Below are 23,108 nucleotides of genomic sequence, written 5' to 3' on the forward strand. Positions count from 1 at the left end.
TTGATACCATCTAAAGGTTCATATGATGTTTTCATACTGTGTTTTTTTAGGGAGGTGTGGTGACTGAAAAAATTAACTATACTGGTTGATTAATTTTATAATTTGATTTACCGGGAATTTACGGACGCAGTAATATCAGATATGTTTCTTTTTATCTTAATTTCTTTATTTTTAATGGAGCGGTATGTGGGTGATTTGAATTTTTATAATTTTTTCAATATTTTTTAAAACCTTTTTCATTATTTACTATATTTAGTCCCCTTAGGGGACATGAACCTCCCATCGTCCACACTTAACCTGCAATTTTATAATACATAGTGTAATAAAATACATATATAGTGTAATACCATAGTTTCTGAGCTTCATAGAAGAACCAGGGTGGCAGCGATGGGGACGTTTAGCTGACCCCCATCTGCCTTTGTAATCCATTGGTACCCCGCGATCTTGTTGCAGGGGGCCAGTGGGAGCTGGAGCACACATGCACCAAGCAATGATGTAATTTAAATTCCTCTGTCAGTGATTGATAGCAGCATCTAAATGGTTAACAGCCGGAGCTCAGCACTGGTCGTGGCTTTTCAACTTAGATGCTGGCTATGTAACCGTCATATACCATGTGTGAAGGGAGTTCAGTTATATAGTTGCTACATAATTATATACAGTACATATAGTACTTAAGCGCAAAGGGTTTATGTTAAAGGGGTTGTTCATTCTTGGGGCTTAAGTCTGCAGTTACTCTATGTGACTGAAGACTTGTGAATCCTCACAGTGCTCGCAGTGCACGCTGTCAGGATTCTCAGGTGCTGGCGATCATGTAGCCACAAGTATGTGATTTGCATACTTCTGGCCACATTCCAACTAGATGTGTTCGGCTTCACTCAATCCATGTGTATTGAGCAAGGCCATGCACGTCTAGTCGGTATGTGACCGCATGTATTGAAATCGCATACTTTCAGTCATGCGAATGCCCGCTCCTGGCCACGAAGAATCCTGACATTGTGCACTGTATAAGCTGTGAGAATTCACATGTCTGCAGTCACATAAAGCAACTGCAGATTTGAACAACAAGAATGGAAAACCCCTTTAATTTGACTTATGAAAAATGTTCTAGAAAACGGTTTATACTCAAATCTATTGGATGCAAATTTCTCTTTTAGAAATGGATGATGTCCCTGAGGAAAGAAATTGACCGTTATCATGAGAAGAAGGACACGATCACAGACCTAAGGTATTACTTCTTCACCTTTCCACCTCTTCGTCTCAGTTACAGTAGATAACGGGAACCCTAATTAAAACTGTACAGAAAAAGGAGTAGTAGATACTTTATTTATCCAAAGTTCTCAGAGGTCTCATTAAACTTCCAAAACTTTAACAGTTAATATATATTTAAAGGGATTCTGCCAGTATAAACTTAGTACAAAGCCTTTTAGGGGATACAGTATATAGCCCCTATAAAAAAAAATCTGTGATATAATAGATTTTTCTAATCAGCAGAAACTGAAGTTTAAAATTTCACTATTTTCCAGTAAAATAAATATCCATACTGCAGATATTTCCTATTGTTTGTGCCGGCCGTTATAATTAAAATGTCGCAAAAATAAAATGGATAATAAACCAGGTAGAATATGTGATGTAATGGAGCACCGTGACATTCCTGCGATATTGTAGCGATGGATATTTACGATGAATAAGGTATTTTTTTATTCCTTTGCAGTGATAGTGGTTCGGAAACTGACAGTTTCTATGGATCCATTGAACGGCCTGTGGATATAAAATACACGCACAATCCCGCGGATGGTAATATTTCATCTGAACTCTATACATTTCATATTATAGGACAGCTTCATAAAGAACGCTAAGGTTTTTCCAGCAGAAGTTCTCATTTCTTCTGCTCTAAAATACCTAAAATTCCCTTTTTCTGTACATTTACAGATAGCTGGCAAGATGAAGATGATGATGACGAAGACTATGAACAACCAGATATAATGGATGGTAAGTTATTAGCCGGAAGAAAGAAAAAGTCATTATAAATAAATTCCGAAATGCCCTTAACTTGCAAATCACACCTGGAATAATTAGGAGACCGGTGCGCTGACCTGAGAATAATTTGACAGCACATGGTATCGCTTTTCTTCAGGTCACAGCAGTAAGAGGTTCTTGCTCGCTTGTCTTGTGCAGGTGTGCTCTGTTATTCTTGAGACTCCCATAGAAGTGAACGGAAAGAGTCGCGCATGCACCACATTCTGTACGGACACTGTGGTGCGAGATGAGGCCTTGGTCTCAAGATGAAGCGAGTCCCAGAAGTGGGACCCGCATCAATCATGTCCAAAATGAGAATACACCTCTTAAAGGGTTTACTATGTAATCTAAGAGCAGCATGATGTAGACGCAGATACCCTGATTCCAGTCATGTATCAATTACTGGACTGCTTGCTACAGTTTTGATATAATCCCTGTTTTTCTGCTGCAGATCTGTCAGTGCTCTGAATGCTGAGCCCTGTATAACCCCGCCCACACCAGTGATTGGCAGCTTTCTGTGTATAACCCCACCCACACCAGTGATTGGCAGCTTTCTGTGTATAACCCTGCCCACACCAGTGATTGTCAGCTTTCTGTGTATAACTCTGCCCACACCAGTGATTGGCAGCTTTCTGTGTATAACCCTGCCCACACCAGTGATTGGCAGCTTCCTGTGTATTACCCCTCCCACACCAGTGATTGGCAGCTTCCTGTGTATTACCCCTCCCACACCAGTGATTGGCAGCTTCCTGTGTATTACCCCTCCCACACCAGTGATTGGCAGCTTCCTGTGTATTACCCCGCCCACACCAGTGATTGGCAGCTTCCTGTGTATAACCCTGCCCACACCAGTGATTAGCAGCTTCCTGTGTATTACCCCTCCCACACCAGTGATTGGCAGCTTCCTGTGTATTACCCCTCCCACACCAGTGATTGGCAGCTTCCTGTGTATTACCCCTCCCACACCAGTGATTGGCAGCTTCCTGTGTATTACCCCTCCCACACCAGTGATTGGCAGCTTCCTGTGTATTACCCCTCCCACACCAGTGATTGGCAGCTTCCTGTGTATTACCCCGCCCACACCAGTGATTGGCAGCTTTCTGTGTATAACCCCATCCACACCAGTGATTGGCAGCTTTCTGTGTATAACCCCATCCACTCCTGTGATTGGCAGCCTCCTGTGTATAAACCCACCCACGCCAGTGATTGGCAGCTTCCTGTGTATAACCCTGCCCACACCAGTGATTGTCAGCTTCCTGTGTATTACCCCTCCCACACCAGTGATTGGTTGCTTCCTGTGTATTACCCCTCCCACACCAGTGATTGGTTGCTTCCTGTGTATTACCCCGCCCACACCAGTGATTGGCAGCTTTCTGTGTATTACCCCACCCACACCAGTGATTGGCAGCTTCCTGTGTATTACCCCTCCCACACCAGTGATTGGCAGCTTCCTGTGTATTACCCCGCCCACACCAGTGATTAGCAGCTTCCTGTGTATTACCCCTCCCACACCAGTGATTGGCAGCTTCCTGTGTATTACCCCTCCCACACCAGTGATTGGCAGCTTCCTGTGTATTACCCCGCCCACACGAGTGATTGGCAGCTTTCTGTGTATAACCCCATCCACACCAGTGATTGGCAGCTTTCTGTGTATAACCCCATCCACTCCTGTGATTGGCAGCCTCCTGTGTATAACCCCACCCACACCAGTGATTAGCAGCTTCCTGTGTATTACCCTGCCCACACCAGTGATTGTCAGCTTCCTGTGTATTACCCCTCCCACACCAGTGATTGGTTGCTTCCTGTGTATTACCCCGCCCACACCAGTGATTGGCAGCTTTCTGTGTATTACCCCACCCACTCCTGTGATTGGCAGCTTCCTGTGTATAACCCCGCCCACACCAGTGATTGGCAGCTTTCTGTGTATTACCCCACCCACTCCTGTGATTGGCAGCTTCCTGTGTATAACCCCGCCCACGCCAGTGATTAGCAGCTTCCTGTGCATTACCGCGCCCACACCAGTGATTGGCAGTTTTCTGTGTATTACCCCACCCACTCCTGTGATTGGCAGCTTCCTGTGTATAACCCCGCCCACGCCAGTGATTAGCAGCTTCCTGTGCATTACCCCGCCCACACCAGTGATTGGCAGCTTTCTGTGTATTACCCCACCCACTCCTGTGATTGGCAGCTTCCTGTGTATAACCCCGCCCACGCCAGTGATTAGCAGCTTCCTGTGCATTACCCCGCCCACACCAGTGATTGGCAGCTTCCTGTGTATTACCCCTCCCACACCAGTGATTGGTTGCTTCCTGTGTATTACCCCGCCCACACCAGTGATTGGCAGCTTTCTGTGTATTACCCCACCCACTCCTGTGATTGGCAGCTTTCTGTGTATAACCCCATCCACTCCTGTGATTGGCAGCCTCCTGTGTATAACCCCACCCACACCAGTGATTAGCAGCTTCCTGTGTATTACCCTGCCCACACCAGTGATTGTCAGCTTCCTGTGTATTACCCCTCCCACACCAGTGATTGGTTGCTTCCTGTGTATTACCCCGCCCACACCAGTGATTGGCAGCTTTCTGTGTATTACCCCACCCACTCCTGTGATTGGCAGCTTCCTGTGTATAACCCCGCCCACACCAGTGATTGGCAGCTTTCTGTGTATTACCCCACCCACTCCTGTGATTGGCAGCTTCCTGTGTATAACCCCGCCCACGCCAGTGATTAGCAGCTTCCTGTGCATTACCCCGCCCACACCAGTGATTGGCAGTTTTCTGTGTATTACCCCACCCACTCCTGTGATTGGCAGCTTCCTGTGTATTACCCCGCCCACACCAGTGATTGGCAGCTTCCTGTGTATAACCCTGCCCACACCAGTGATTAGCAGCTTCCTGTGTATTACCCCTCCCACACCAGTGATTGGCAGCTTCCTGTGTATTACCCCTCCCACACCAGTGATTGGCAGCTTCCTGTGTATTACCCCTCCCACACCAGTGATTGGCAGCTTCCTGTGTATTACCCCTCCCACACCAGTGATTGGCAGCTTCCTGTGTATTACCCCTCCCACACCAGTGATTGGCAGCTTCCTGTGTATTACCCCGCCCACACCAGTGATTGGCAGCTTTCTGTGTATAACCCCATCCACACCAGTGATTGGCAGCTTTCTGTGTATAACCCCATCCACTCCTGTGATTGGCAGCCTCCTGTGTATAACCCCACCCACGCCAGTGATTGGCAGCTTCCTGTGTATAACCCTGCCCACACCAGTGATTGTCAGCTTCCTGTGTATTACCCCTCCCACACCAGTGATTGGTTGCTTCCTGTGTATTACCCCTCCCACACCAGTGATTGGTTGCTTCCTGTGTATTACCCCGCCCACACCAGTGATTGGCAGCTTTCTGTGTATTACCCCACCCACTCCTGTGATTGTCAGCTTCCTGTGTATTACCCCTCCCACACCAGTGATTGGCAGCTTCCTGTGTATTACCCCTCCCACACCAGTGATTGGCAGCTTCCTGTGTATTACCCCGCCCACACCAGTGATTAGCAGCTTCCTGTGTATTACCCCTCCCACACCAGTGATTGGCAGCTTCCTGTGTATTACCCCTCCCACACCAGTGATTGGCAGCTTCCTGTGTATTACCCCGCCCACACGAGTGATTGGCAGCTTTCTGTGTATAACCCCATCCACATCAGTGATTGGCAGCTTTCTGTGTATAACCCCATCCACTCCTGTGATTGGCAGCCTCCTGTGTATAACCCCACCCACACCAGTGATTAGCAGCTTCCTGTGTATTACCCTGCCCACACCAGTGATTGTCAGCTTCCTGTGTATTACCCCTCCCACACCAGTGATTGGTTGCTTCCTGTGTATTACCCCGCCCACACCAGTGATTGGCAGCTTTCTGTGTATTACCCCACCCACTCCTGTGATTGGCAGCTTCCTGTGTATAACCCCGCCCACACCAGTGATTGGCAGCTTTCTGTGTATTACCCCACCCACTCCTGTGATTGGCAGCTTCCTGTGTATAACCCCGCCCACGCCAGTGATTAGCAGCTTCCTGTGCATTACCCCGCCCACACCAGTGATTGGCAGTTTTCTGTGTATTACCCCACCCACTCCTGTGATTGGCAGCTTCCTGTGTATTACCCCGCCCACACCAGTGATTGGCAGCTTCCTGTGTATAACCCTGCCCACACCAGTGATTAGCAGCTTCCTGTGTATTACCCCTCCCACACCAGTGATTGGCAGCTTCCTGTGTATTACCCCTCCCACACCAGTGATTGGCAGCTTCCTGTGTATTACCCCTCCCACACCAGTGATTGGCAGCTTCCTGTGTATTACCCCTCCCACACCAGTGATTGGCAGCTTCCTGTGTATTACCCCGCCCACACGAGTGATTGGCAGCTTTCTGTGTATAACCCCATCCACATCAGTGATTGGCAGCTTTCTGTGTATAACCCCATCCACTCCTGTGATTGGCAGCCTCCTGTGTATAACCCCACCCACACCAGTGATTAGCAGCTTCCTGTGTATTACCCTGCCCACACCAGTGATTGTCAGCTTCCTGTGTATTACCCCTCCCACACCAGTGATTGGTTGCTTCCTGTGTATTACCCCGCCCACACCAGTGATTGGCAGCTTTCTGTGTATTACCCCACCCACTCCTGTGATTGGCAGCTTCCTGTGTATAACCCCGCCCACACCAGTGATTGGCAGCTTTCTGTGTATTACCCCACCCACTCCTGTGATTGGCAGCTTCCTGTGTATAACCCCGCCCACGCCAGTGATTAGCAGCTTCCTGTGCATTACCCCGCCCACACCAGTGATTGGCAGTTTTCTGTGTATTACCCCACCCACTCCTGTGATTGGCAGCTTCCTGTGTATTACCCCGCCCACACCAGTGATTGGCAGCTTCCTGTGTATAACCCTGCCCACACCAGTGATTAGCAGCTTCCTGTGTATTACCCCTCCCACACCAGTGATTGGCAGCTTCCTGTGTATTACCCCTCCCACACCAGTGATTGGCAGCTTCCTGTGTATTACCCCTCCCACACCAGTGATTGGCAGCTTCCTGTGTATTACCCCTCCCACACCAGTGATTGGCAGCTTCCTGTGTATTACCCCTCCCACACCAGTGATTGGCAGCTTCCTGTGTATTACCCCGCCCACACCAGTGATTGGCAGCTTTCTGTGTATAACCCCATCCACGCCAGTGATTGGCAGCTTTCTGTGTATAACCCCATCCACTCCTGTGATTGGCAGCCTCCTGTGTATAACCCCACCCACGCCAGTGATTGGCAGCTTCCTGTGTATAACCCTGCCCACACCAGTGATTGTCAGCTTCCTGTGTATTACCCCTCCCACACCAGTGATTGGTTGCTTCCTGTGTATTACCCCTCCCACACCAGTGATTGGTTGCTTCCTGTGTATTACCCCGCCCACACCAGTGATTGGCAGCTTTCTGTGTATTACCCCACCCACTCCTGTGATTGTCAGCTTCCTGTGTATTACCCCTCCCACACCAGTGATTGGCAGCTTCCTGTGTATTACCCCTCCCACACCAGTGATTGGCAGCTTCCTGTGTATTACCCCGCCCACACCAGTGATTAGCAGCTTCCTGTGTATTACCCCTCCCACACCAGTGATTGGCAGCTTCCTGTGTATTACCCCTCCCACACCAGTGATTGGCAGCTTCCTGTGTATTACCCCGCCCACACGAGTGATTGGCAGCTTTCTGTGTATAACCCCATCCACACCAGTGATTGGCAGCTTTCTGTGTATAACCCCATCCACTCCTGTGATTGGCAGCCTCCTGTGTATAACCCCACCCACACCAGTGATTAGCAGCTTCCTGTGTATTACCCTGCCCACACCAGTGATTGTCAGCTTCCTGTGTATTACCCCTCCCACACCAGTGATTGGTTGCTTCCTGTGTATTACCCCGCCCACACCAGTGATTGGCAGCTTTCTGTGTATTACCCCACCCACTCCTGTGATTGGCAGCTTCCTGTGTATAACCCCGCCCACACCAGTGATTGGCAGCTTTCTGTGTATTACCCCACCCACTCCTGTGATTGGCAGCTTCCTGTGTATAACCCCGCCCACGCCAGTGATTAGCAGCTTCCTGTGCATTACCGCGCCCACACCAGTGATTGGCAGTTTTCTGTGTATTACCCCACCCACTCCTGTGATTGGCAGCTTCCTGTGTATAACCCCGCCCACGCCAGTGATTAGCAGCTTCCTGTGCATTACCCCGCCCACACCAGTGATTGGCAGCTTTCTGTGTATTACCCCACCCACTGCTGTGATTGGCAGCTTCCTGTGTATAACCCCGCCCACGCCAGTGATTAGCAGCTTCCTGTGCATTACCCCGCCCACACCAGTGATTGGCAGCTTCCTGTGTATTACCCCTCCCACACCAGTGATTGGTTGCTTCCTGTGTATTACCCCGCCCACACCAGTGATTGGCAGCTTTCTGTGTATTACCCCACCCACTCCTGTGATTGGCAGCTTTCTGTGTATAACCCCATCCACTCCTGTGATTGGCAGCCTCCTGTGTATAACCCCACCCACACCAGTGATTAGCAGCTTCCTGTGTATTACCCTGCCCACACCAGTGATTGTCAGCTTCCTGTGTATTACCCCTCCCACACCAGTGATTGGTTGCTTCCTGTGTATTACCCCGCCCACACCAGTGATTGGCAGCTTTCTGTGTATTACCCCACCCACTCCTGTGATTGGCAGCTTCCTGTGTATAACCCCGCCCACACCAGTGATTGGCAGCTTTCTGTGTATTACCCCACCCACTCCTGTGATTGGCAGCTTCCTGTGTATAACCCCGCCCACGCCAGTGATTAGCAGCTTCCTGTGCATTACCCCGCCCACACCAGTGATTGGCAGTTTTCTGTGTATTACCCCACCCACTCCTGTGATTGGCAGCTTCCTGTGTATAACCCCGCCCACGCCAGTGATTAGCAGCTTCCTGTGCATTACCCCGCCCACACCAGTGATTGGCAGCTTTCTGTGTATTACCCCGCCCACACCAGTGATTGGCAGCTTTCTGTGTATTACCCCACCCACAAATGTGATTGTCAGCTTCCTGTGTACACTGTGCATAGGTAGAAAGATGCTAATCAGTAGTGGTGGTGAGGTTACACAGAGCAATAGGACTACATGACACGAGACAGATAGTCCTCTAGTGATAATTTTCTGCTGATAAAACACTGATTGTATTGAAGCAAGAGCCATAGCCTAGTAAGTAACACATTACTGGAATCAGTGTCTCTGCCCTTACATTATGCTGCTTTCAGATTATATAGGAAAAACTTTGTGACAGATTCCCTTTAAGCTATGCATGAGTTTTATGACATCAGGGCTGTATGGATTTACCGTATCTTGTAAAGATATATTAAAGAGGTATTCCCACAATTTAAAGTTACCACCTATCTATAAGTTACAGATAGTTTAGACCACAATAGATCTTAAGAAAGGTAGTGGAGGAGCATATGGTCGACCTCCGCTCCATTTATTGTCTATTAGGCTACGGTCCCACTATCAGTATTTGGTCAGTATTCGGTCAGTATTTTTTCTCAGGAGTGGGAGCCAAAACCAGGTGAGGAACAATCAGGGAAAAGGTATAATAGAAACAAGTCACCAATTCTGCATTAATTACCCACTCCTAGTTTTGGCTCCCACTCCTGAGAAAAAGTACTGACCGAATACTGACAGTGGGGATGTGGCCTTAGACTGCGAGAAGTAGCCAAATGCTATACCTGGGTTTCTCAGCCAGACCCATAGACATTGAATGGAGTGAGCATGTGCACCTCCGCTTCATTCAGATGCGGCTCTGGATAAATTTCAATCGTATGCAAAAAATTTGATTTAAAAACTAAATATTATTCAGAAGATTTCTGGGCACATCTTAGAGAAGTTTTATCTTTTATTTTTTTGTGATAACTGTTTTGGTTTTGGAAAGCTCCTGCTCCATGGTTGCAGGTGGGTTTATAGAATAAGTGAGTTGATTGCTTGCTTTTTCTCGACTAGTCAGTGCACCAAGCTACCCGCCACCACCAGTTCCACTACCACAGAAGAATGAAGCTTTTTCTAACTGGCCATCAACAACTAAAGCTTCGGGAATAGCAAAACCCCCTTCTCCTCCTTCTCGCTCATATCCAAGGAAAAGTATTGATGGTTACAATGGACAAGAGCTCGGTGCGAAACCTCCGGTACCAGCGCTCCCACCTGCCTACAGGGCTACGGATTTAATAACTAGATCAACTGACAATGCCGAAAAGGAAGATAATCCACCCTTTCCGTGTCCCGCTAGCAGAAAACCACCTATTTTATTGCCACAACCACCAGTTCATCGGGTAGAACCATTGTCCCAAGCAATGAAAGACCTCAAAAGCGGTCAACCAAAGGAAACAGCGTTTGGGACCAAGCCTTCATATACGATGGGGAAAGACTTAAAATTTAAGGATGAACTCAGCAGCCGGTTGAACACTGCTCCTCCTCCTCCTCCAACGCTTGCAAAACCAACAAACAAGTCTAATCATGCCGTGAGTCCAATAGTGCCAACCAAGCCAACCATGCTAGCCACTAAACCAACCACAACAAACAGTTATGGACCACCAGTCCCTGTAAAACCTAGGGCGTTAAGTGACTCTTTAAAATCACCTGAGGAGTCTTCACCCATTGTATCAAAACCAGTTCCTTCCAAGCCACCCCTAGTGAAACCTCCTACCCTTCCGAGGTTACAAACAAGGTGTGATGGACCTGGATACTCACCAAAATTGTAAGTATAGATCGTTGTATGGTAATTCTTTATCAATTTTGACTTTGAAGATAGATAGCAACTTCTCTAACTTATCAGTCGAGGACATGTAGCATTGGATGTCAGCCATCCAACTGACCATGTGATGCAAGTATCGGATCCTCCAGGGTGGGACATGCTCTTTTTTCTGGCTTTCTAGCTATGTCCAACTCCACCTTGACATTATTTCTACATTGTTGCATTTAGTGTTATCACCGGGGTGTTTTTTTTATTTACATACATACACATTATGCCTGCAAGGTATGCAAAATAGGTCTCCTTCAGAAGGAAGGAAAATGTCCTAAGGATAGGTCATCGTTTCCTACTTGGTGTAAATCAGTCGGTGTCTTATTTTCAGTTCACAGTAGTATATTTATGACTTGCTCTAGGAGATCACCGCCTGATGGACAGAGTTTCAGAGACATCAAAATGGAGTTGCCAGTCCGCCCAGCAAAACCAAAATCGAAATTCAAGGGTGACAAAAGCGATAGCGATGACGACTATGAAAAGGTAATGGCCAATAATAAAGTGAAAATGAGCTTAGAAATTTAGGGATCTAAGGGGTAACATTTCTCCTTGTGTAGAGTGACAAGCCAGGCCTGGAAAGCAAATGTGAAGAGACTTATATACCCGAAGCATGCTCCTCTGGGAAATTAAATATGCAAATTGCTTCTTCAGAAAGGGAAGAGGACTAGAACTCTAGTGCCACCTATTGGAATTAGTGATCCTAAAAGTCAATATCGACCCTTTTAACAAGCCTTGCCATATGACGTAGGATAAAAGCTAATTTGTAGGCTGAGGAGCATACATGGCTTATATAAGTCTCCTCACTCTGACATGCCAGGCCTGGCTTGTCGCTCTCCACAAGGAGAAATGATAACCCTTAGATCCCATTCTTAGCCATCTCATCTAGCCAAATCGGATCTCATACTTTGCACTGATGAAGGGCAATACCCCGAAACACCGTGTCTGTAAATGGAGATTCTGATTTGGCTTTTATCCTAAGTCATATGGCAAGGCTCATCAAAGGGGCGATATTGACTTTTAGGTTTCCTACTTCCAATAGGTGGCACTAGAGTTCTAGTCCTCTTCCTCTCTGAAGAAGCAATTTGCATACTTGGTAGTTTAGAAATCTGGCTTGTACAACAACATCTTAGTCTGGAATCCTGGGTCTTTATGTCATTACCAAGACTGCATGCAATTGTAGCAAACTCCCAGCTCTGAAAAATATTGGCCCCACACGATTTATGATTTGTGGTTATATTTTTGTTATATTTTTGGTCCTGATTCATTATTGCATTTGCTCCTTTGTTCATTTAGTTTTTGATGGATTTTGCCCGTTTTTAATTTGTACCAAATTCCTCTTGAACTTTGCTCCCTTCTTAGTCTATTTTATATGTGTTCGCCTGATTATTTTTTTTTATATGTTCACCATTGTGCGTGAAGTTTGGGGTTCTCAGATGTTTTTAGCTGGATTCATCGATTGCTACTTTTTTCGCAAAATATTTGTGCAAATGGACTCCAGTGATTTATGTACGCCTGAAGTTTTTGCAAAAATCTTACTGGAACTTGTGGCTTTTTGCGCTAGAACAGTTAAAGTCAGAAATAAAGTGTATTTTATATTTTGGGCCAAATTTTAAGAATTTAGAGGAAAAAACGTCACCACAGATAAAGAAAAGTGACTTAAAAAAATGATCAATCATTGCCCATAGTGTTTATGTGGGGTTTTAGGATCTGATTGTGGGGAATTGGAATATAAAGTAGGTTATATTAGAAAGCTGTGTAACTTTTTTTATACAATTATTAAAGGTTGTTTTCATGATTTTTATATTAAAGTGGCCTTAACACCAGGTGAAAAGTCACCAGTTTTTATTCTTATTTTATTCCCGTTGCTCGCCTAATTATTCTGGTCACTTTTCACCTACTAGCAGGGCATCTTTAGTATTTAAATTAAAGGGAATCTGTCAGCAGGATCAACCCTCCTATGAGCATGTAGGCCATAGGAAGATGAATAAAATGATACCTTTATATCTGTGATTCGATGTCTTATTCCATAGAAATCCATGTTTTTTCTTATATGTAAATGAGCTGTTCAGATCTATGGGCCGGACATAGATCTCACTGAGTATCCGCCTCCAGAGATTATTTTAAATGAAAGGAGGAGTTACCAGTGTGAGACATGTAACTAACACTGAACAGTAGAACTGAACTTTGTCTCATAATAAACACGTTAGCAGCTGCAGCTCTCACAGCTCTGCTTTATTGCAATACTGGCACTTAGAGGAGCCTGCATATGTGTCACTTATAGCCACACACAGCTCTGCAGTGAGATCAGGAGAGCAGAGAGCGGCCATTACACATCACACTGGCATGGGATTGTACTGCAGACAGTTGAACTATGACATTTTTGGAGCTGTGCTTAATAAACAAGAAATAGGCCCCAGCACTCTGGTAGTCCCTTGAATGAGTTGATCTGTGACAATCTTGGAAGTTGGAACCGCACCTATTTGATATTAATGCCCTCACCAAACGATTAGTTATCAATATTTAGTCACAAAAAAACCCTTTTAATGTATATCAAGTGGTCCTTATATAGTCTCTCTTTTTTATTTCCAGGTTCCTCTTCCCGCTAGTGTTTTTGTTAACACCTGTGATTCCTTCGATGTTGAAAGGTATTTTTATTATATTTTCTGGATATATAATATTGCCATGTATCAGTTAAGTCCATGGATGGCCTCAGCTTAAGTTGAATGTGAAGGTTAAGACCAATCCTTGGTAAGTTCTTGTGGTCACCATATTTCTCAACAAGGCAAGTTAGAAGCCGCCATCAGTTTCCACAAGAGATGGGAAGGAAGGTCTTCTTCTTCCTACATAAATGGCATACAGGAGTGAATGATCATCAATAAGAGGAACAACTTTGGTCTTGTTCTTGGGTCCTCAGTCCTTTTCGAAAAATTCTACAAGGAGGAAACTTTTAGTTTTAGGTGTTATATTTGTCCACCACTATCGGTGAATGTCAGCCACCAAGTTTTGGCTGGGAAGGGTGATAGAGTCCTGGTTTAGATAAACTTAATTTAGGCAACATGTATATTAAAATAATTGGGGGGGGGGCAATTCTATGTGCAGAATGAAAGTCTTGATGGGCCGGAGATGAAGCAGAGGATACATCTGGACTGAACTGTAACGCTTTGTTCTCCTGCACATTATATATGTAGAAAGCATTGATCACATAGAAATGTTGACAGTTCTCGAAAGATCCGACCATATCCTAAATATACTAACGTATATTAGCAAAGGAAAGTTCACTCCTGCCGCGCTGCCGAAAATATTTCTGCACAGCAAGCACATGAAATGATAGCCTCATCCTGTTACGCCGGAGATAAATGAGAGTATTGTTATTTCAGGATGTTCAAAGCTACGGATGCCAGAGGAAGCCCCCTGAATGGACTCTTCTGCATCAGAAACTCTGCAAAGGCCGGAAAGGTAACCCTGGAGCTGAATACAGAACGGGCTGTTTAGTTTAGCTTTCAGTTTTTTTGCATGTTATTTTCACAGCAATTTCCTGTTTCCTGATGGTCAACGAAATTAGTTTGGAGAAATGATTGTTCATGTGGAGCCGCGCATACATAGGCCTCGTGGCCGAGCGGTCAGTGCTCTATATATATATACTGTATATATATTACTCAGTGGTGTAAATCACTTTTTGGCATTTTTATATATATGGTCATTTTTTCCGTATTTCATTTTTTAAGAAAATCATGGTATGCGCCATTAGATAACAGATATAAATTAAGGCTCCAAAGATATGTTTTTCCTCTAAATATGAAGGTTTTACAGTGGCATAATAATGCCAGACATTATGTGCATTTTTCTTGAATGTTCTCTTATATTTTTGAGTTAGTACAACTTTAATTTTTTTAATATATGATGGTTAGTGCAGGCAGGGTTTGTTAAGATATCCTATAGTCTATATGGACATAATAGAGCAAATGTACTTAAAGGGGATATCCCTTTTGTGATGTGCCCAAGTACTAATAGGTAGTTGCTACCTACCTGACTGTTGTGCCTGGCGGCGTTCATCGCCGGCACAGGGTGGTCATGGACTTCTACTGCCGGGGATTCAGCTTCCTCTGCTGATGTCTCATCGACAGAGCGATGGCTTCTTTTCCGCCCTGCTCTGTTGATGGGGTGGGACTTTGACATCATTCTGATTGACAGCCGGATTCCCGCTGCCTAACTGGGGGAGTCGACTGTCAATCAGAATGACGTCTGCAGCCACACCCCGTTGACAGAGCCGGGCAGAAAATAAGCTGTCGCTCTGTCGATGTGACGTCGGCAAAGGCAGCTGAATCCTCTTTAGGAGCGGTCCGTGACCACCCTGTGTCGGCGATGAATGGTGCCGGGAACAGCAGGCAGGTAGTTAGCAACTACCAGCCTGTTAGTTAGTGCTTCCGCACATTTTTTTCTCTTTCACAAAATCCTGGATATACCCCTGAACAAAAAGGTCCAAAAAGATGGAGTGGGACCTGGTGCATCCCCTTTTTTTTTTGCTTACCTTGTCATTTATGAAAAGTGTTCGTAAAATTAGAGTAACTATTATTGTTGCATGGGATGGTGTATGTAGGAGATACAAAAAGTCTAACATGCTCAGAAAGTTATAAAACTTTTTCGTCCAAGTTGCTAAATTTTAGTTCGTAATTCAGCACTTTCCAAAACTATAAATCTCCCTTTATATATTCAGTATTGTATTTTTATGCCTCCAGCTCTTATTTCTGCACAAACATGCAGGAAACATAAGTAAAAGATAAGAAATGCTCATGTAGCAGCTCAGCTCTCGGGAAGAGAATCTTCCAGGGGGCCGAGTCTGAGAAAATGTTGCCCACAAGGAGACAACCTCATTCGGAAGTAACTTAGAGACAATCACTATGCACTAAATCATCACAAATTACCTAGTCTGTCTTATTAAGGATACATCCTCCGTGAACAATCTCAGCCCAGACTTTCTGCCATTGATAAACCAGGTTCTTTCCCGCCAGCTAATAAAATAGGGTCCCAATTGTTGGGTCAACTTCAGTCCCCATCATTCAACCTCCTTTAAATAGGAAAAAAGATGAGTTTTGTAAGCTACAGGATTTATTTGCTTGTGATCAATTTATATCAATGCTTGTAATAATAAAATATATATTTTTAAGGTCCTGGTTGTATGGGATAAATTGGAATCCAAATTAAGAAACTACCGAATTTTTGAAAAGGTTTGTTTTTTGTTTTCCTTTACATTTATTTAATGTATCTCTGTACAAAATGTTCCATGTATCTATGAATCCTTCCCATTGGATGTCTTTTGTACCTTCGTTTTTTTTATTAGTTTTTTCAAGAGTCATAACTTATTTTCCATAATATGTTTTCTGCTATGAGTAGAGATGAGTGAACCCAAATGTAAAAGTTCAGGGTTCATACAGCACAGTTAGTGTCCGGTGCTAAACACAGAACATGGACTTCTCCCCGGAGTCCGTTACAATGTTCAGAGTTCTGGGGAAAGTCTTTTGCAGAGAGAGAATTTTCTAGAATTTTCCATTGTTGTCAATGGGGCTCGAGTTCGGGTAAAATTCTGGTACCTGAACCGAACTTTGGAATAAAGTTCGGGTTGGGTACCAGAACTCAAAACTTCCATGGGTCCGCTCATCCCTAACTATGACCAGTTGAATTTTTCTTAATTTTGTAATGTATTCAGCAACTATTATTAAGTATTTTTGTGTGGGTGAAGAAAAAAGAGCTATTCCACCACTATTTCGGAGTTCTGTTTTTAGGACATTCATCATGTTGTATACATGCCTTGACCCGACAGTTATAATGTTATACATTTTTCCTGTTCACACAATAAAAATGCAATTAAAAAAAAAAACTGCCCCACTGCATTATGCAGCCATGTGTTATAAATTATATGATCATTTTACAGATTAAGTCATTAGGGATATGGCGACATAAATTATGTATTTATTTTTTTCCACAATATAGCATTTTGTCAAGGGAAAAACGCTTTTTTTGTGTGTGTTTTGTCTTTTTTTTTTTACTAAACCTACGTGATTTTTTTTCCTTTTTCTGTTTTCAGTCCCACTATCGTACTTCCTGATGTGTAGCCTAATAGGCTTATGTCAGCTGCAGACATTAATCCTTTAATGTATTGATAAAGGACAGGTTCACACTACCATGTATTAAAATCTGTCAGTTTCATTCAAAAAAGTGGGACAATTTTTTCTCACTTGCCATCTGTATACAATCCGTTTTTTTTTTTACAGCAGCAGCTGTTACTAATTTATAGGACCATTTACAGTTTCCTATGTTACAGAATTGCAACGTATCCGTAAAAATCGGATGCCACACTGTGGCTCCGTATGACATCTGCTTTTTTTTTTTTCCATACCCATAGACGTCAATGGGCGAGTCTCATCCTATGTATAAAGGAAACTGGTGCAGGCTGTGATTTTTTTTCAGCCAGTGCAAAAAACGCTCATCTGCACTGACCCATTGAATAACATTGGTCCTACAGCACTCGGACCAAAAATACGGTGGTGTGAACGATGCCTTATTCTGATATAAATTTTCTCTGTCTCTACAGGACTGCAACGTTTACCTTGAGGCAGACATGTTATTTCCAGACCTTGCTACATTGGTTGAACACTACTATGGCAGCCCATTACCCAGTCATGACACACTAGTTCTCAAATATGCCTATGGATGCTCAAATAACCCCAGGTGACAAGATTGTGAACTCTTGATTTTATCTTGGATGCACATTAAATTCTTAATAAATGGACTTGCGATGGGGTTTACAACGACCCCAGGTAGAGGCACCTCAGTAAAATCTATAGATATGGACATGTGATGGGGTTTACAAAGACCCCAGGTAGAGGCACCTCAGTAAAATCTATAGATATGGACATGCGTTCACAAAGACACCTGGTAGAGGCAAGTGTGTAGCAGCAGAGACCTTGTCCAGAGGAGCACACGTGGTTTATGATACAACTATGAACACATGTTCCTAAGAAGTCCAATTCATCCTAAAAATAGCTGACCCCTGCCGTGACTACTTTCTTGCTGTGTTACTTCCTTTCCAACGGGAATGAAAGACAGACGTCCATATAATGGAAGAATCAGTGGAGAAGGAATCTGGAGATATGATGTTCACTTTGAAGATATGGAGAAGCGATAAATGTAAACGTTTTTAGATATAGAGCCCAACCAACATACAGAATATTTCTTTCCTTTATTCAATCAAGTCGTTCATTTTGCTTGTGAGAATGTTTTACGGACGAAACAGGTTTCGTTGAGAATATTTGAACTAGTTTGTTCCAATATTTTGCTTCCGTACATCAGTCCTGAAAATTATGAGCAAATTTCTTTTTAGATTTGAGAGTCCTCAGTGGTTGATACCTTTTAATGGCTAACTGAAAAGATGGTAACAAATTATGGTATCAACCACTGAGGACTCTGAAATCTAAATATTTTTCTGTCTACTGGCTAACACGGTACAAGAATATATATTTTCCCTAGAGCAAATTTCTGGAATCAAAAGTACAAATACTTTAAAAGTATTACATGGGTGAAGATGTTACAGACTGTGTTAACTTTTGCAAGCATTTTTTATTGCTTTTATGTATCTACACTAAAGATTGGCAATAGTTTTGGTTTAAAAACAAATCTACCCTTTTGTGTTTAAAGCTTCACTACAAGTCTATGGCCAAGATTCATCATTGCTGTTTCTCCACTTTTCTGGAGCAATTTTCTCCTTTTTTAGTGGCTTTAGTACCTGTGTCTTATTTGCTATAAGCTTTGTGCCACTTTTTAAGTTGTCTTTCTTTTTTAAAGAAGTTGTCTGGGTCTTTAACATTGATGGCCTATCCAAGACCCAGTTCCCAGTGTCAGTAGCAGCCGGAAGTGCTCAGTTATGGATCTGCACAGCTCCGTCAACTGTATAGTGGCCGCCACTAGGTAATGCCCATCCGCCCCCTATTCAAATATATATGGGGTGGATGTGCAGTACCTTGTCGCAGCCATTCAGTCAATGGAGCTGTTTTGTGCAGCTCTGTAACTGAGCATTTCCGCCCGACAGCTGATCAGTGAAGGTGCCGGGTGTCGCACCCCCACCGATCAGACTTTGATGACCTGTCCTAAGGATAGGAAATCAATGTTGAAGTTCCGGACACCTTTTAGTCTTTTTTTTATATTTCCTCGACAGCTTTGCTTATCCAGATGTTTTAGACAGATTCATGAAATGAGACTTTTACCAAATATCGCCTTTTTTGGGGGCACATTTCACTTCAGTAAGGTTTCTGTAGAAGTTTTCCACTTGATTTATTTTTGTGACTTTTTACAGGATTTTTGACTTAACTTTGCTATAAAAAAAGTCGCAAAAAATGGTTAAAGACAAAATAACAAGAATTTTTGATTTTGCGCCAAATTCATGAGCCACGTGCACTATTTTGAAGAATTTGGCACGAGAAAACATCAGGGACAAAAAATGAATAATATGGTTTGAACAGTGTTTTTTGCTCTTCCAGTCACGGGTTGGCATAGGAGCCGCATGCACAAAATTGTAGGAAATTTCCTTATGATTTTCTAAGACTTTATTGCTTCACTTTTTTATTTTAGAGACATTGGAGTAATGAAAAACATGGTTGCAAAAGTGTACGTACCCTTTAATGTATCAGTTCCTAAAAATGATGGGATTTGCATTGACACCTGAAAAGTTGACAAAATTTAATGTATGGTGTCCATTATAGAGCACATAGAAGCCTACATAGGTCAATGTTTGATTTACCCATGTGTCACAGGCAATGAAGGATTTGACGAGAACATTAATGTTTTGCAACGTAGAGGTAAAGAATTTGATTGTTACCTAGTTTTGTAACAACTCCAGAAAGTTTTTTCTTATGTGACACAGGAATATTTTCAGATGTTTGAAGGAAACTAATTGTTACTTTGTATTACAAAGGTATATTGTACACTACAGAAATATGACCTGTGTTCGTGTATGTTTTTGTGTAAATTATAAGGCTGTCCCATTTTTAATTTAAAATAATACTAAACTTGCTAATTGGTGCAGTGTTTTCTTTGTTTTTAAAGATAGTCCATATGACTTAGCCATATTGAACCATTTTCTTTGTTTTCATATGTGTAGTGTATAAAAGTGATGGTCTACGACACGCACTCAAAGAGGCTACAAAAAGCAACTTTCTAAAACATTTATTAATAACTGGTAGTAACTAGGTTTTGATAGAAATATATAAATGTGGCATTTTTTTTCACATGTCACTGGAGCAGTTACAATGGACTGATGCCTGGTTTATGTAAGTCATTTGTCAGCTTTGCTATACAGACTGGGAAATAATGCTAAGAATTGTCTCATAAATATTAGAGAGCGGGCAAAATAAAAAAGGTTTTTCAAGGTCGCAAAAAATTTGTCCAGTGGGAGGAAATGTCATAACATAATAAAGAACTAGTACTTGCCTCCTGTGCTGTCTACCAAAGGTTCCACATACCCTTTCTGGAACCTGAGGGGTAGACTAATAGATGAGTTGAATAATGAGTAAGAACCGAGTTCTGTACTTGGGCAGCACAATGATTCAGTGGTTAGCACTATTGCTTTGCATAAATGCATAGATACAGTACCAAAACCGGTTCATTACATAAATATGGAGGACCAAACATAGTACATAATTTTACATTGCTAGAATTTATCATAGTACATAAATACAATACCAGAATTAATCACAGTACATAAAGGCAATATCAAAATTCATCAGAGCACATAAATACAGTACCATAGCCAAATTTATTAAATATAAACAGTATCAAAACCAAACTCAGTTCATAAGTATGGTATCAGAACCAAGCTCAGTGCATAATTTATTTTTATCAAAACCACACATGAATATAGTACAATAACTAAGCTTCATTTCATAAACTTCATAAATACAGTATAAGGATCAAGCACAATAAATAAATACAGTACTAATCACAGAACAGAAATACTTTATCAAAAACAAGCTTAGTACATTAATAAAATATCAGTACATAAATAGTTTACATGAATATGGTAGCAAACCTAGTCATGGTAATTAGATATAATACCAGAACTAAGTTCAGTACATAAATACAGCACCAAAACACCACTCATTACATAAGACTGATACCAGAACCAAGCTCAGTACATTAATATGGTATCAGAGCTAAGCTTATTACATCAGTACTGTATCTGAGTCAAATTCATTACTTAAAGGCAGTATCCAGAACTAAGATTAAATGTAAATACAGTACTGTAAAAGAACCAAGCATATTACTCAAATACAGAACCAGAACCAAGTTAAAAAATAAATTATATCAGAACGAAGAAAATAAATAAATAAGTTATCAGAACCACGTGTAATATATACAGTACCAGAACAAGCCTCACACATAAATACAGTACTGGAACAAAGCTCACTGCATATTACAGTATCACAATCAAGTTCAGTACATAAACACAGCATCAGAACTAAGCACAATACATGAATGTAGCACCAGAGCCTAGTTCATTACATGACTGTAGTACCAGACCTAAACTTAGCAAGTAAATATAGTACCAGTACTGTATCATTTAATGAATATGGTACCTGAACCAGCTCAGTAAATACAGTACCATAACTAAATCCAGTTAATAAATATGGCGCTGGAACTAAAGTTAAAAGAAACAAATTATTAAACTAGGACTATAATAAATACACATAATGTAATAATTAATAATCTTTATTTAGTAAAAAGTTGATTATAAGGAAAGCATATGAAAAATCCAACATACAAACACACAGATGAAGCATCTGTGAAACGTGCGTTGTGTTTGGTGGGCGAGTATGGTTTTTCATCACGACATTAGTCAACGCGTGCTCATTATAGCTGTGGGCTGAATTATGAACATTTATCTATGACCATTTGCTCAGGGTCATATGTATGGAGTGACTAGCTGTATTTGGTATACTTGAATTTATGTAAAATTCATTTTCTCTATATGAGCTTGCTACTTCACCCTTAGTGATATATGTAACCAGGGTTCCCCTCAGCTACTCACCAACTTGTCTGTGTGTTTGTATGTTGTATGCTCTATTTTTGTACTAACTTAAAAATGAATCATCTTTACTTATGTGTATTTATTATAGTCCTAGCACAGTTTAGTCTTTTGGTATTTATATGCATTGTAATGCAAATTGGGACACCTTAGCTTTACCCAGGTTTTTCAACTATCAGATTGAACTAAACTTAGTAGACAGATAACTATGAAGTCAATGTAACCCTTGCTGTGCGAAACTAGTAACCAGATTGGCTTGAACAATAGGATATACTGAGAGTTGTTTAAAAAAAAAAGGTCTGCATACAGATCGTACAGTAAGTCCATTACTGATCAGACACATTCAAAGACAAACTGTTAGGCTGACTAACAGTCCACCAAGCGCAAGGTCCGGTTAGGCACGAGGGAGTCGAAGCAGCAACTAGGTGGGGCATGCGGGATACAGAAAGCCAAGACAAATAAAAGCACAGGTAACCGCAGCCAGGCGGAGCGGAGGAAACTGCAGGTGGGAGGAGTGCAGGGAACCGCAAGCAGGTGGAGGACATCAGGAAACTGCAGGCAGGTAAGCCGAGGACGTTAGGAAACTGCAGTTAGGCAGAAGGATTGCAGGAAACCGCAGGCAGGCGGAGCGCAGGAAACCGCAGGCAGGCGGAGAGCAGGAAACTGCAGGTGGGAGGAGTGCAGGGAACAGCAAGCAGGTGGAGGACATCAGGAAACCACAGGCAGGCAAGCGGAGGACTTTAGGAAACTGCAGGAAGGAAGGCGGATTGCAGGAACCCGCTGACAGGCGGAGGACGTTAGGAAACTGCAGGTAGGCAGGCGGAGTGCAGGAAACCGCAGGCAGGTGAGGACATCAGGAAACCGCAGGTAGGCAGGCAAGTTGCAAGAAACTGCAGGCAGGCGGAGTACAGGAACCCACAGGCAGGCGGAGGACATCAGGAAACTGCAGCCAGGCAGGCGGAGTGCAGGAAACTGCAGACAGGCGGAGAACCTCAGGAAACCACAGGCAGGCGAAGTGCTCTCCCCGAGTGCACTGTGACGAGCGGCTCCCCGGGAGTGCGCAGTGAAGTTTTGTTTAGTTCACAGCTTCACTGCACATGCGTGGAGAGCCACTCGTCACAGCGCACACGCGGGGAGCCGATGGACAATGCACAAGCGCAGCTTAAAAGTAC

The 23,108-nt window shown here is 43.2% G+C and overlaps 1 protein-coding gene across 5 annotated transcripts in view; it reads left to right on the plus strand.

Annotated features, from left to right (window-relative positions):
- SH3BP2 (SH3 domain binding protein 2) overlaps nucleotides 1-19,924 on the plus strand; it is a 130,031-nt gene extending 110,107 nt beyond the window's left edge. For 4 of the 5 annotated variants that reach the window (XM_073648694.1, XM_073648702.1, XM_073648681.1 and 1 more), the window contains exons 5-13: nucleotides 1,155-1,225; nucleotides 1,712-1,794; nucleotides 1,930-1,989; nucleotides 10,067-10,817; nucleotides 11,225-11,345; nucleotides 13,452-13,507; nucleotides 14,240-14,318; nucleotides 16,028-16,087; nucleotides 17,452-19,924. In XM_073648694.1, the coding sequence (XP_073504795.1) occupies nucleotides 1,155-1,225; nucleotides 1,712-1,794; nucleotides 1,930-1,989; nucleotides 10,067-10,817; nucleotides 11,225-11,345; nucleotides 13,452-13,507; nucleotides 14,240-14,318; nucleotides 16,028-16,087; nucleotides 17,452-17,592 (1,422 nt within the window). In that variant the 3' untranslated portion in view covers nucleotides 17,593-19,924. The remainder of the gene's footprint in view (nucleotides 1-1,154; nucleotides 1,226-1,711; nucleotides 1,795-1,929; nucleotides 1,990-10,066; nucleotides 10,818-11,224; nucleotides 11,346-13,451; nucleotides 13,508-14,239; nucleotides 14,319-16,027; nucleotides 16,088-17,451) is intronic. The other variant, XM_073648688.1, reaches the window with a different exon arrangement.
- Nucleotides 19,925-23,108: the final 3,184 nt, after the last annotated feature.

This window comes from Phyllobates terribilis, unplaced genomic scaffold (assembly GCF_046119375.1).
Source record: "Phyllobates terribilis strain yellow unplaced genomic scaffold, ASM4611937v1 Scaffold_1__5_contigs__length_1240528914, whole genome shotgun sequence".
In the NCBI taxonomy this organism is placed as follows: domain Eukaryota; kingdom Metazoa; phylum Chordata; class Amphibia; order Anura; family Dendrobatidae; genus Phyllobates; species Phyllobates terribilis.